The following is a 15279-nucleotide window of genomic DNA, read 5'->3' as shown; positions in this document are numbered from 1 at the left end:
CTGCTTCTTTTCTTTCTCCATGCTTTAATTTCATGGCTGTTAGCTCAGCCTCCTTGAGTCTGGACTCTTCTGCTCTGCATTATCCAACTACAGTGTCCCCCCCCCCCCCCCCCCCCCCCCCCCCCCCCCCACCGCAGATGAAAACAGGTCCCCACAGATGATACCAGCATCTCATTGGTCGGGATCTCACAGGAGTGGATGGGAGCAGTAGCGAGAGAGAGTAGCGAGGAAGAGAGAAAGCTCAAGAAGATGCAACTGCTCTGCCACAGCATCCCGACAGAGGTGTAGACACATTTCATTTTTTTCTTGCAGATTCTTCCTCTTTATAGGTCCTCTTTATAAGCGCAGTGGACTTATAGGATAACTTGAGCTCTCCGACTGAAAGGTGCAGACAGGCAACAGCTGGGCTGACTGATCTGAAGCTCCATGGATCTCAGCGTCACCTGGACTTGATCCCTCCTTACTGAGCAGCTGCCGGTGATTGCAACTCTTCATTTCTACTTATCTGGGATTACACACCTGAAACTTGCATTGTTGGAGTGAGCTCTTTTAGTCTTCCCAGACTGCACTATTGTCTATGGGAGAGGCATCGCTTGGAAAAGGGGGGGCCGCTTTTGCTGTAAATGTGTGTGCCCGCCACCGGCACTGGACTGTCAACCTCAAAGTCTCCTCTCGCACCTGCTGAGAGCCCCTGGAAGCCACCTGTTGTGCCGCTGGGATGGTGTGACCTCCAGGCAGCTGTTGGCCGTCCCACATCTGGGTCAAGATGCCGGTGATGAAGGGCCTCCTGGCCCCACAGAACACTTTCCTGGATACTATTGCTACGCGCTTCGATGGCACCCGTAAGTACATTGCGAACAATGTCGGGATGAGTTGTTTTGATGCTTGTAGGTTTTCACACAACTTACCCTTGTTTCAAAATGAGTATAAAGTGGGGTATCCAGGTGTCCTAGAAGTTTATGTTGCTGCCCATGTAATTGCAACGTCCCTGGTTCGAGTTTAAGGACATTTAATATGACATCTCCCCTCACTTCCTGTCTCTAATGAAGAAAAAAAATACTTCAAAAAATGAATAATTAAAGGTCTTTTGACAGTTAACGGATGGCTGTCATCACAGTAAATAAGAATGGCTTGCTGGTTGCAGCTTGGTGTTTTCTCTGGGAGAGAGCCACTGCCACAAACAAAATAATTTCTTTTCATCACCTGCTTGAACTTGGAATATCAACAAGGTACAGCTTCTCTCAGGTCAGTCTCTGGGGCTCTGTATCTGAACCAAAAAAAGCCACATCTGCTGGTGGTTGTGGAGAAAAGTTTGTTTTACAGAAGGACACGAGCAGAGAAAAAAATGACCTTCAGAAATCATGTTGTCTTTTCACATTTGTTTCACACAGTTAGCTCCAAACTAGCCACCACAGCCGTTGGGCAGCACTGCCGTTTCTGCTTGGCTTGTGTCTCTTGTTTTGTACCTTGTGCCACCTCAGGGGAGGTTGCGACTCGTTGTAAACAAATACCGTGGGGAAGTCTGTGTTTTGTTCGCTTGTCGATTCAGCCTGTCCTCCCTCTGCTAGTCGCAGCAGCCTGAATGAGCGGCTGGCTCGCAGTTGTTCTCCGTGCTGGGTCTCAGTTCATGACATTGACAGTGACATTACTGTGTAACTGATGTGTAGGGTATGCAATTACAGCTTTCAGTGGTGAGTCAGGCAATCTAATGAGGCATTAGAAGATCTCTCGGGAGTTTAAAGCCCATCTAGAGTCTTCACACTGTAAAATACAAATTAAGAAGTTTATGAGATGAGAAGACACAAACATTGCATCTAGAGATGATGTGGGTAGTACACAGTTCAGCTGGAGGATCTGGGGTCGTGCCCCCATGTTGCATCTGCCCAGCTGAAGAGTCCTTGAGCTGAACATGGACTCCCTGCTAGCTCCAGAGGGTTGCTCTCTGGTTGAACGTCAAGAGGGGGAGATAGGCTACTTCCCTTTCAGGCTTAATGTCTTCTCTAATTTGTTACACCATTTTTTCAATGCAGTATTAGAATAAATTAATACTATTAATTTATCAATTACCTTAAATGCACAAGCCAGATCTTCCTGATCTGCCATTTTCCTTTTCTTGTTGTTACATTTATTCATTATTAAGAGTAATGCCTACAAACATGTAGTTCTCTTTTGAGTGACGTGTCACAGGACTCTTCCTCTTTCACATGTTGTGGCATTTCAGTCCTTACCATCAACAGAATTAGCATTCATGGCGACCTTGTTATGTCTGTGTTTATTCTCTCTCCTGCATGCTTGTGAATAAATAACAAAATAATGACCATTTAGAGCAACAGGAGGCCGAGATAAAAGAGTGTTGGTAGCAGCAGGGTACGCGTCTTTGCAACTCCATGCCAGGTTTTGCCGCTTCCAAGCCGTTCTCAAAGCCACCATAAGGCCAGAGGAGTGGCAGAGTGCCCAGCGCTCAGAATAGCTTCCTTCCTGTTGCCGGGGCGACAGGGTCCCGCCACTTGACATGGATGATGCTCTTGATGGTCTCTGAGAAAAAGATGGCCTGCGAAAAAAAACAACACTTGAACTTGCTTTCCAATTAAGGACTTTAGTATGCAGCTGGTCTCCTGTTGTTGGAAAGGCGCATCTTAAAACAAGTGGCATTGTGGGTCGTGCAGCTGCGATCCCTTTTCACATCAAACTGCTTTCAGCTTGCTGCAGCTAACGGTGGTTTTCCGTTTTTGCCTGAAAACAATTTGGCTCTGTATATAGTTCTAATGCTTCCTACCTAAAAGTCCCCCTTCACTCAAAAAGGTGTTTTACTTCTTGTTACTTTGCTTGGATGTTTGACCTTGGTGTGTTTGACACTACAAGACTAGTCTCCACATTCATCTGTTGAAGGAGGAATGTTTCTGTGTGCTCACCTTACAGCTCACAGTTTCAGGCATGTGAAAGTGTCTTATAACATGTCTGCAGGGTATCTACGAATACTTTGTTAAATCTGAAATTCCTCCAGGTGCAAGACATGAATTTAAAGTATTACCAGTCAGGCATACAGTATGACACACTGCAAAACCATAAATATTAGCTCCCCCTCAGACCCTTGCAGCTCTTGTGCCTTATAGGTTCAGTAAAATCCTTAAAAGTGGTGTGTATGATTTAGCCCATTTTCACAGATAAGCAGCAAATGTATAGAATAAAGCTGATAACTACGATTATTTTGTATTGTTCAGTATTCAATACAGGCATAAAGTAAAGCCCTGATATCGTGACGTGATTTACCTTGTTCACGAAAAACAAACCATATACAGCCTTAAAATGGGTAAAACATGATGCAAGTCACGTATTTTCACTGAATGTACAATATGGTGTCATAAAAAAGTGTTTTTACTGGAGATCAGCAAAACCAAGGTAAGCAGTACTGCTGACTGAGCAGCCACACAGTCAAACATTGTCCAAAATCTTTATCTAATGTGTCACTCCAACACGTCCATTTAAAAAAAAAAATTATAATAATAATAACTTTTTCATGGAAAATAAGCTTTTCTAACACCAACTCATAATGTACACATCATATATAACATTCATTATCCTTAAAATATCTAAAACAATTATTTCAGTACTTGTGTAGTCAGATACGCTTAAAACATTTAATGAAAACAATAGAAAGTAGCACTGCTGACTGAGCAGCTATGCAGTCAAACACTGTCCAAAATCATTGCCATTTGAACTTAGCCCCTTGCCTAGAATGATTTTTACAAAAAGTAAAATTTATTTCAGACATTTATTTATGTAAACATCATTATCCTATTACATTTATTTTGCAGCATGTCCATATAATTACTCAGACTGTATAATAACACCACTCTGTGCATTTGTGCAAAGCACAACTACATGTAAACTGGACAAAGAAATAGAGCATTTCCATGCCATCAGGGGGTTTTAGTGTAATTTCTCCAGTTTGTGGCTCTGAGCAAGTTGTTCCTGCTCATAAATATTGATTGGGCTTTGATGACCTTAGGAAATAACCTTTTTACAAAACTGACAGCAATTTTAAGTGGGTTTTAATTCAGCAGTTCCTGGACTGAGAAAAGAGCTCATTTGCAGCATAGGGTCCCTCTTGTATAGGCAAAATGTCACAACAGGTTAAGTCAGTAACCTTTGGCACTGCACAGCACAGCATTTGGCTCATGGCAATGTCAGCATCACTGTTCCCCAAGGATTTGTGTGCATGTGTGCGTTTGTCGCTGTGTATTTGAGTGCCTGGACTTGGCGTTTATCATGTGTTCGCATGTAGATTTTATATATGTGTCTTTATGTTTGTCTACTGATCCCTGAAAGGTCAAGGGTCAGGGTGAAGTTAAAGATCAGCACCACTGGAGCTGTATTTTGTTCCAGGCCGCTTCAACAGGGCAGATGTGTGTTGTCACTCAGGCTCAAACCTGGACCATCCAGTTTCCTGCTTGCACCTTCGACTGTGCGGTGATTAAAACCGCTCAGAAGTTCATTGGTACCCACCTGCTGAGCATTAGTGATGTCGGTGAGGTGAGGGGCCTGCACAGAGCCCAAAGGACACTAAAAGACAGTACCCGGCCCAGCCACAGCCTGTTCACCCTGCTGCCGCCTGGCAAGAGATAGAATCCACCAGATTTTCAGAGCTTCTTCCCCAAGGCTGTGAGACTCCTCAGTTCATCCTCAGCACCATGTAAAATAGTTTTTATTCATTTCTTTTACTTTTTATTATTATTTACTTACAACTTACTCAACCCTGTTGTAAAATGATAAATAAATCTTCCTTGTATCTTGTTACAGTGTACACGCCTGTCCTTTACACCCGTCCCTACTTCCTTCAGCTCCTTCACGCGACCTCCCCAGCGGTGTTTTCACACTGACAGTAGTGCTCGCCTTGTGGGGCAGCGTAACCACAGGGCAGCTGCAGTCAGAGATAAGAACTGGATTTATTGCCCCCTAAACACTTTTCCATTTAAAGGCGACCAAAGAACCAAAGGGGAGACAGTGAGGACTGTCACATTGATCCTTATGGAGCTCACTGTCGCCCAAACGGGTCTTAATAGGCAGCTGCAAAGCACTGCAAACAAAGGCCAGTGGATAGCTGAAGCTATTGTGTGGCTTCCTCTGCTGCTTCTTTTGAAGCTCCTGGTATATAGTTTACATGTGTTGAGTTGGATCCAGGCAGTGACACGGCATCGTCAAAGTCTGAGATCATTCAGTAATCGCAGGATTGGTGGTTTGATCTCTGGCTTTTCCTAGGTATATGACACTGAAATCTAAATCTGCTTGTGATGTGCAGGTCTGCACCTTGTGTGGCAGCCTTCAATGTGTGAATGTAGGTGTGAGTGGGTGTGAGGCTTTGTAAAGCACTTTGCACCATTCTCAGAATAAAGGCATAAAGGTCTGCATAAATACTGTCCTTTTGGCTTTTTTAGGATTCAGATCACACAGCAAAGATAATTTTCTCAAACAAGCTCTAAATAATCACTATAATTGTGTATGTCACTCTAAAACCTAGAAAATTGTTTTATTAATCAAAATATACAAGCAAGTGTCTCATGCTTCTTTACCAAACCAGTGACCTTTCCCCCTGCAAGTCCACTTTTCCTTGCACTCTCACTCATCTGCCCCAATAAGTAATTACATGCTGCTGGGTGGTAATTAGCTGGTGAGGCAGTGGCCAAGCCTCTTGGGCTTCATCTGTCTTTTATACCCCGGAGAACTTGTGTCGACATGGACATGATGGAGGCTGCTTGTCGTTAGCTGTAGCATGTAGCGTCATCATGTCAGATTACAATTGTAGCGAGTCAGCACAGATGTGTAATTAAGGAAGCTGGTGCAGCAGAGCGGCCACTCAAAGCAATATCCCTGAGAGGATTACAGCCTAAGAATTGAGGCATTGTCCCAATCTTACACACACACACACACACACATACAGAAACTGTTTATCTGGATTGCTTGTTTACAAAGTTACCAGAGAGGAAATAAGTATGTAATTGTAGAAGCTGAAGTGAATGAAGAGAAATGTGTTCTCAAAGGCAACTTACTAAAGGCTTCTTTCCAGGATATAAAATTATCCGCTCAGGAAGAGGACATGCGTCACTATCTTAAAGAAATAGTTTGACATTTTGGGAAATACATTTATTTGCTTTCTTTTTGAAAGTTCAAAAAAGAAGATATGTATGCATGGTAAAGATGTAGCTGGAGCAAGCAGCCGATTAGCTTAGCTTGCATTTTACTCAAGCTAAAAACACTTGATTTAAATATCAAGTGCCAAGAATCAAACATCCTAAGTTGAATACAACTACTCTGAACTCTGAATCATGCAGATTACTTCAATTATTAATCTAATTCATAGTGTAAAGCAGCACAGTTTAAATAACTCCAAACACAGCATAAAAGTTTTTTTTCTCCTTGTGGCTCTTCGTATATATACATCATTACAAAGTGATTTATGACTACAACTGCCCTTGACCTATTTCGAGGACCGATTTAGGGATGCTGAGTAGAGATGCACCTATTCTTGGGTAACATTACATAAACCAGAGATGAATGCCGTTGCTCTCTAACACTTGCTGGCTCACTGAGTTGGGGTGTTGAAAATTTATAGAACATGAAAAAGAGGGCAGGGTTGTTTTTTCCAGCAGTGTTCAGCCATTGTTTCAGGCAATTTATTATTTTAGATGTGAAAAGGCAGAGACAGATATCCAGAGCATTTTGTCTTCGGAGTTGTGACTTTATACGCGAAAAAAAGGTTATATGTGTTAAAAAGCAACAGTTATCGGTCACTCTTCGTGAAACCCATGAACACAAAGATCTGCAGCAGGCTACACAACAGAAATATCTCAGTTTCTCCATGTTAAAATCTGGGGAACAGCAACAGTAACAACTTCCTCTGCCTGTTGATGGATCCGACTAATGCCTGTCTCTTTCTATAATTCCACAGTGACAGTTTAGTTGCTGCTCACTGCACACCCAAGAAAGGTTGTCACCGCTCAGAAAAGACATCCCCTATGGACTGCTTTCTGCTTAGTCTGGCCAATTAGAGTGCTAGATTGTGGAACGTGCTATAGCAGCTGCTTAATACTTCTTAGGCTTGCTCCATGGAATCAGGAGAATTCAGACCTGCCTTTCTGATTTGTATTCAGAAAATCTGGAGTCTGATGTTTTCAGTAAGGCAGTCGCAAGTTTGCTACTGTGGAGTGTAGTCTGAAGCCTCAGTACCGACTTTTGCAAAGAATCAGCAATTATATTGGCACAAACATGTCCTTAAATATGCATATATCTGTACCCCATGAGCTATTTCTGCAGTAAATGGAGTGTGTGTGGAAAGACTGTGGAGGGAAATAGAGGAATTATGATTTGATGAAAAAATATATGAAGTATCTCCACATATGCAAATAAGTTTACTAATCAGTGTGATGATTTTTTATCACATTTATTCACAAAAACAAGTAACCTTCCAGTTACAATAGGTCCACTGCACAGTTTCTGAGTTTCCTATACCTTAACACTAAGTGTAATTATAAAAACTGGTTAGCAAGCTAAGTTAAAATGGATAAACATCTTAAATTTCCAGCTTCTGTCACTACAAGTGGTAGTAGTATGAATGCAAACTTGACTGAACTGACTAAAAATATAGAAGACCATTCCAGGGTGACTATGTCTTGCATGGATTCACATGTGCTGCCATGGACCCATCACATCCACTCTGATGAAATATTTTTACATAAAGTTAAAGGGCACGATGAAGGGGTACTTGAGCCCATTTGATAGGGCTGTGGGAGTACGCTGGACTAAAAAGGTGGGGATTATCTGTTTTATAGTATCCCTGCTGGATCTGCAGCTAATGTACTAAATAAAAGTACTGTATAATGCATTTCCAAAGCTCATAATGTTTCTATAGAGAGGTGCAGAGTTTTATTTTCTGTATAGGTTATGTTCCATTTATCAAATACTGCAAAAATAATAAAGTCACCGGAAGTCCCTCAATTTGTTTTTATCTTGTTTTAGTACCACTGAGTATGCTGCCATGTATTCTGTTTTGAAATGTTAAAGAGAAGAACTTAACAGGCATGGCCTATAATGTACTGTATTTCAAAGCTCCTTTTTAGGTAGCTCTGGCAGACAGACAGTCAAACTGTTTGTCTAACAAAGAAGCCACACTGCAGCAAGTACCCGCTTGAGCTCATCAAGGTCAGATGCGTCTAGCAACCAAGCAGAATGTGTGACGTCAAACTATTACCAAGATGAATATGTATGTAGGTATGCAGAGCAGAGGGCTGGTGTTTATGTCCTGCAGACATAATAAACAAACTACAGCAAGAAAACGGCACATGGTACAATAAAGGCCTGCTGCTGGGCAGCTGTCCATGGTGCTGAAAGCATGGCAAGGAACAAAGCAAAGATGTTTAGGTACTGTCCAACAATAAACACATGAATCGTCAAAAAAATCAGGATTAAAGGTACATTAACTAGACTAGAGATGTCAAAGATGCCACCAATGTTTGAGCAAATTAGAAAGTGAACCACTACCATCAATTTTGACAGCTTCAGCGATGTTGATAGGTCCTCTATATAGTGAGTCCCTGGGGCCCACATGTGGTCATTTGAGTTGTGCTCAGGGAAATTAAATGGGTTGCTCATTAAAATGTGTTTTTTGACAAATTGTAGCATTAAACTCGTGTTTGGGAATCGTTAGGATTTAATCGATACTACTAACCTTAAATTGACCTTTTACTCCTGAAGGTTTTATTGCACTCACTTGGGCCTACAGTAATCTTGAGTCTCTCTGCTCTGCTGACCACTGTCTTTGCTCTCTGTGTGTGTGTGTGTGTGTGTGTGTGTGTGTGTAGGAGTTCCCTGAATGCAGGATTTCTATAGGCCTATTTTAACACGGATTTGTTGTTCATAATTTAACATAACCGGGGGGGGGGGGGTGTAACTTCACTGCCTCCCTCGGATTTTAATGCACCAGAGGCGCAGGACGTGTAGGCTACCTGTCAACATCACTGCAGCTTCCAGCACACCTGTAGCCGGTAGCGATGACACAGAAACAATACTTTGGGGACCGGTTCCTGGCACCCTGAAATGTCACAGCTTCCCATTGGCTGTATGGACAATTATATCCGTTTTATGAACAGGCTTTAGAAACCCCACGATTATAAAAATCATTGATTGGCCTAGATTTTCTAAATCTGAGCAGGAACGATGTTCCCTGGCGACATTTTTTTAAATTCTACTGGCTGGTCCTTAATGTCCTTAAGAGTGACGTGGGAATCAATTACTAACCGTTGTGCTCTTTTCAAATCCCAGTCAGCTATTTTTATATCTTGCAGTCTGCAGCCCAGGTCGCCGATTCCTTTGACCACCCACATCAGTAGGCCTGACTGCCAGCACCAACAGAAATCAGATGATGACGGCCCGGGGAAATTAATTAAGGCCAAAATGGAGTCTACACCAGCATGATTTGTGTTTGCTTTGAACTTGTAAAGTAGTGTCGAACTAAACCTACAAAGCTTTGAGTTCAAAGAACTAAACAAACTTTGATTCTAGAGCAAAGAACAAATTTGCACCAAAGTAAAACAAGATGCACCCGACTGTTCCTTATGTGTTAGCTAATCAACGACAAAGTCAAAAATGTCTCAGTTTCCGCTTCCTCACATTGGCCTTGAGCAACTCATTTTTTAAACTTTTGTTTTCTGCCTCCATGGTGCTCCACTTCTTCTAACACCTTTTCATGCCCCGCTCCCTCACAGACAGTAATTTCCTGTTGGGTAACGCCCAGGGCCACCGAGGCTACCCCATCGTCTACTGCTCAGACGGCTTCTGTGAACTGACGGGGTTCACGAGGACTGAGGTGATGCAGAAGAACTGCAGCTGCCGCTTCCTGTACGGGGCTGACACCAGCGAGCATGTGGCCCAGCAGATGGAGAAGGCTCTGGAGGGCAGAGAGGAGTACCAGGCCGAGGTCCACTTCTACAAGAAGAATGGTGGGTGCTTGGTAAAGAGGATGGGAAGGAGACACCCTGTTTCTGCATAACTTGTAGATTTCAGCACTGTAGTTTGTTTCATTTAGAAGTAAAAAGGTTATCTGACAATTAACATTCCTGTCTTTTGTTCATTTGATCAAACTCCTCTATTAACTGGGGAAATGATGAGACTTGATTTTCTTTCTTCCTAGATCCTGTTCTGTTTTGATCAGGCTGTGATCATCTGTTCATTTTTTTTGTTCTCCACATCATGAAGAGCACATTTATTTTTAGATGAGAGCTGAACATTTTGTTGAATTATGAATCTCCCCAGTGATGTAGAATTTCAAATACAGCAGGTCAGCAATGCAATACATCCTTCTTCTTCTTTTTTTCTGTTTTTTTTGCAGAGTTGGGGCTCATTATTATTAATACAAAACCAACAAATTGAGTGAAAATTTGCAGTCAGTCACATCTTGGTGATTCTTTCAACTTGAGTGCAAAAGGTGCCAGAAAGAGTAATCGTGTGTGCTGGGATAACAAGCTTAAAGTCAGTCAGAATGCATATTTCCAAAGCCAGTCACACTTTCTTTAAGTACTGTAGTGTGTGTGTGTGTGTGTGTCTGTGTGTGTTTATTACAGTTGCTTAAATACTAAATTTAATGCTGTCCTTCTGACTTATCGCTAATCCTTCTGACAAAGTCTTGGGCTCATAACAATGTCATGCATGAACAGAGAACATACAACACAGTTTAAGCCTCTCTGACTGGCACACTGGATTATGTCCCCTCAACATAGACCCGAACCTGCACCCTCAAAGTGTGTGAACAGCTAATTACGCAGATAGATTACCAAATCTGTACTGCAGCTGAATGAAGCTTTTTCTTGTGGTCTTCTTTTTTATTTATTTTTTTTTTTTTACAGTAAGTAAGCAACAGTAAGACAGTGCCACTACAACAATGTGCCTGAAAATAATATAATGCCATTTCAGAGAAAAGCAGGATAGAAAAGGAAAAGAGAACAAAGCAATCACATTTTAAAGCTGTAATCCAGCTAGCAGATATTTATGACGGGTACAGTATTAGCAGGATTTTCATGATAAATTCAAACACTAAAGGAATTCAGTAGACACACACACAGATGACTCTGGTGTGTGCTTGCTGCTTGCAAGCACAAAACACACAAATAGATTCTCTCATGTTGTATTTACACCCACAGCCTTGTGCTAAAACACCACCATCTACACTGCTTTTCTTCCTCTCTCTCTCTCTCTCCTTGTTTATGCCTAACACACACAAAAACGTGCACACACACACACAAGCACATTAGGGACACTGTAGAAATGTGAAACATCTGTTTGGTGGCAGAGCACAGTTTCTGCAGTGTTGCTAATGAGCATACTGGGTTATGGCAAGGTCTTGGATCTATGGTGCTCCTTCCCTGCCTGACTTGTTATAACCAACCTTCTCACTTGCTCTTTCCCTTTGTGCACAGTCCTCCCGAACATGATCCATATCTAGTTTGAGGTGTATTTTAAGAAAGGCTATGCCATACTTGTCTTACTATGTCTCAGCCGTGGAGACATGGTGAGACAACTGACATGATGTGGGGAAATCACAGGCCTGGATGTGTCTGTTGAGACATCCATTCACCAAATGAGGAACAGGGAAAAAAAATTCTTCTTTTTTTTATTCCAGGTGCGGCCTTCTGGTGTCTGTTAGACATCGTGCCCATAAAGAACGAGAAGGGAGAAATGGTCCTCTTCCTCTTCTCATTCAAGGACATCACTGACACCTATGGAAGGAGCAACCACAACAGTAAGATGGAGGGTAGGCTGCAAGTCCTGTTTTCAAAAACCTCTCGTATTTGCCTACTATGAGCATGATTTACGAGCGGGCCATCCTCTGGCCCCTGGCTTTAATTTTCCACATGCACTCTTGTTCATCACTGTCACATTCTACCCGGCAATTTTGTTTAGGCATGTATTTGTTCACTGAACTCAGACAGTGTTTTTCCAATGGGGAGTTTGATTTGGGCTGCGGTGTGCCTTCAAGTGGAACCTGGACACAGTCTGACGCAAATACCAAGCACCGTGCCAGGGGAAAAAGAGTCATTTTGTTAGAATGCAATGGAATAAAAGTGAAGTTCATATCAGTGGTTGTGATTTTGTCTAACCTGTGTAACAGGAAACATTATGCAGCATAAAAACCTGCCAGAGTAAAGGCATTGCATTAAATAACACAATATATTCTCAACAGGTGTTCTGTGTTCAGATATCTTGTGACACAACCTTGTGATCTAAGTGGCATGCGCTTGACCTGAGTGACTGTGTAACAGGTTCAGAGGACAAGCGGCGCAGGAGGAAGAGCAGCTCTCACTTCAGCGAGGCCAGGAAGCGTGGACGCACCATGTTGTACCACCTGACCAGCCATTTCTCGAGGGGAGGCAAAGGAGAGGTCAACTTGGGTGGCGTGAGTACCACTCTCACATACCTATTGGCTGGCTGTGATGGTACTTTCATAACATACCCTCTAAGAAAATAAACAGTCAGGAGTTTCTTGAAAGAAGCGGCGTCCTCACTCTCAAGCTTGAATTATTAATCTTGCATCTAAAAGATGAGTTTTTAGGAAGACAATATGAGGGAAGTCTTGACCCAGATTCTCAGAGTCTGGCTTATCTCAGTGGAAAATTCATTAAATGGGTTTTGCTATTTTAAGTCTCCTGAATGGTTTTATTCTCACTTCTGTTGCATTTTCTCTGCATGTAAGCTGTTGTTTGGTGGCTTTAAATGGACAAATAGCAAGGTCACTGTGGCAGCTGTGGTTTCTGGGAGGCACAGGATGTTTGTCACTGATAGTGAGGTGGATGCATCACCATCATCATCACCTTTTTTAGAGGGAAATGTCTGGATATGTTAACACCTTACCAATAGGATCCCCAGGATATAGGCCATTATGTCATCAGCATGTTTCCTTAAATTTACCCATAGATCCAAATGTATCCATGTAATCCACACAGTATGTATGTACAACCAGTTGGATAATGTAGGGAAGTTGGATAAAATAGGCTCATTCCATATTGACATTGAAGTTTTTCAACACTTTTCAGATAAGTAGTCATTTTGTCCGTGCAATTGCTTGCCTTCATCTGTCTTTCAAGTGTGTTTGTGTTTCAAGTGCCTTAAGAGGCCATTTGTTGTGGTGAAATAGACCCCAGATATGGTCTGTTTCATTTCCACTTGTCTTAGTTTACAGAACAAAGGAAGTCATAGGGTTTGAACAATAAAGTCGTTCTACACTCTGAAGTAAATGTTATTCATGAGAGCGAGCTCCTGATCTGCACTCAGGCACAAACGGGAGCAATTTCTAGCGGAGCACCGTTTTGAGATAATCCCGCTCTCCTGACCGTAGAGGCTCAGTTACCAACTGGGTCTGTTCTCAAACCTGTCCTTCACAATGTGGCGTTTCATCCCAGGGGCCTAAAAGCAATTTAGAAAAATGTTGAAAGCCTCTGAGACATGTGTGATTCAGGATGCTGATGTTAGCATGTGAAAATGGAAAAACCTTTTTTTAGGAGAGATTCATTTACCTTTTAGGTGCCTGACACTAAAGCACTTATTCATTTTACCACTAAAACTGAGAAGCCTAATAACATTTTACCACTGAGAAGCACTCTTTTTCAAAGTACCTCCATTTTAATTGTATGGCCCTTACCTGATACTAATTTTCGAGCTTCCCTTCCTCATTGCTGGTACGCAAAATGCCTATTGGACATTTCACTTGTATCATTCAAACATATCCACAAAAACATCCACATACATACAACAAACAGTAAATGATGTATTGCCCTCTGAGGAGGGCAGAAACAAACATATGGCACAACACTTAGCACAATATTTATCATTCAAATGTTATTCCAGCACTCTCAGCACGAGACTGTATTTTCACAGGAACACAGTTTCTCTTTGTCTGTCTCACACAGAGAAATAAAGAAATCTAGGAATATTAAATTTAACAATCAGAGTTAATGTGTTCACGCAGCCTGCTCTCTGCCTCTCATTCGCTCTCCTTTTTCACACATGCATACAATGACACTTTTTCTGTAACCACCACTGTTTCCCCATTAGTTAATTACCATTTTAAAGTGTTTATTAATTCCCTCTGAGATTACAATTTTCCTTTCTGTGCCAAGTGCATCCTCACAAGGGGACAAAAGTTGCAAAAGATGTTGTAGTTAAGAGAAAACAACATTTTCAACAATTGTGTCACTTCGGTGAATTCCATACAGAAGACAATAATACAAGACAGCACTTTTGCCTAATTTAATTGTAACCTTAGGGACTGATTGTAGAATTCAGTACGACAGTAAACAGTCATTTCCAGAAGTAGAACGTATTCAGAACAGGTCTGTGATGATGTAGTAGCATATTAAATTGTAGGCAACTATCGAGTTTTTGTAGCAAAAACATCTACGGGTTAGAATTTTGATCTATACATACGTATTCTGCAAGGTATTGTTTTGTTTTTCTGGATCTCTGACAGCTCATTGGACTGTGTCTTGTGATTCTATCAGTGAATTTGGAAAACCTTTATCTTGCAGACACGTACCCAATGTTAAACAGATACAGGTGCAGGTCATATAATTAGAATATCGTCAAAAAGTTGATTTATTTCAGTAATTCCATTCAAAAAGTGAAACTTGGATATTATATTCATTCATTACACACAGACTGATATATTTCAAATGTTTATTTCATTTAATTTTGATGATTAAAACTGACAACTTATGAAAATTCCAAATTCAGTATCCCCCGAAAATTAGAATATTACTTAAGACCAATACAAAAACAGGATTTTTAGAAATGTTGGCCAACCGAAAAGTATGAACATGAAAAGTATGAGCATGTACAGCACTCAATACATAGTTGGGGCTCCTTTTGCCTGAATTACTGCAGCAATGCGGCGTGGCATGGAGTCGATCAGTCTGTGGCACTGCTCAGGTGTTATGAGAGCCCAGGTTGCTCTGATAGTGGCCTTCAGCTCTTCTGCATTGTTGGGTCTGGCGTATCGCATCTTCCTCTTCACAATACCCCATAGATTTTCTATAGGGTTAAGGTCAGGCGAGTTTGCTGGCCAATTAAGAACAGGGATACCATGGTCCTTAAACCAGGTACTGGTAGCTTTGGCACTGTGTGCAGGTGCCAAGTCCTGTTGGGAAATGAAATCTGCATCTCCATAAAGTTGGTCAGCAGCAGGAAGCATGAAGTGCTCTAAAACTTCCTGGTAGACGGCTGCGTTGACCTTGGACC

General features: G+C 41.8%; 1 protein-coding gene across 3 annotated transcripts in view; it reads left to right on the top strand.

Annotated features, from left to right (window-relative positions):
- Positions 1–15279, top strand: part of LOC123983334 (potassium voltage-gated channel subfamily H member 4-like) — a 40738-nt gene that overhangs the window by 3889 nt on the left and 21570 nt on the right. Inside the window, exons 1-4 of one of the 3 annotated variants that reach the window (XM_046069558.1) lie at positions 232–842; positions 9759–9992; positions 11669–11788; positions 12309–12442. In XM_046069558.1, the coding sequence (XP_045925514.1) occupies positions 767–842; positions 9759–9992; positions 11669–11788; positions 12309–12442 (564 nt within the window). In that variant the 5' untranslated portion in view covers positions 232–766. Of the gene's footprint in view, positions 1–231; positions 843–9758; positions 9993–11668; positions 11801–12308; positions 12443–15279 lie in introns of those variants that run through there. The other 2 variants (XM_046069557.1, XM_046069559.1) reach the window with 2 other exon arrangements.

The sequence above is a fragment of the Micropterus dolomieu genome, linkage group LG14 (genome assembly GCF_021292245.1).
Source record: "Micropterus dolomieu isolate WLL.071019.BEF.003 ecotype Adirondacks linkage group LG14, ASM2129224v1, whole genome shotgun sequence".
Lineage (NCBI taxonomy): Eukaryota > Metazoa > Chordata > Actinopteri > Centrarchiformes > Centrarchidae > Micropterus > Micropterus dolomieu.
Note: the sequence above shows the minus strand (reverse complement) of the source record. Positions and strands in the feature narration are given on the sequence as shown.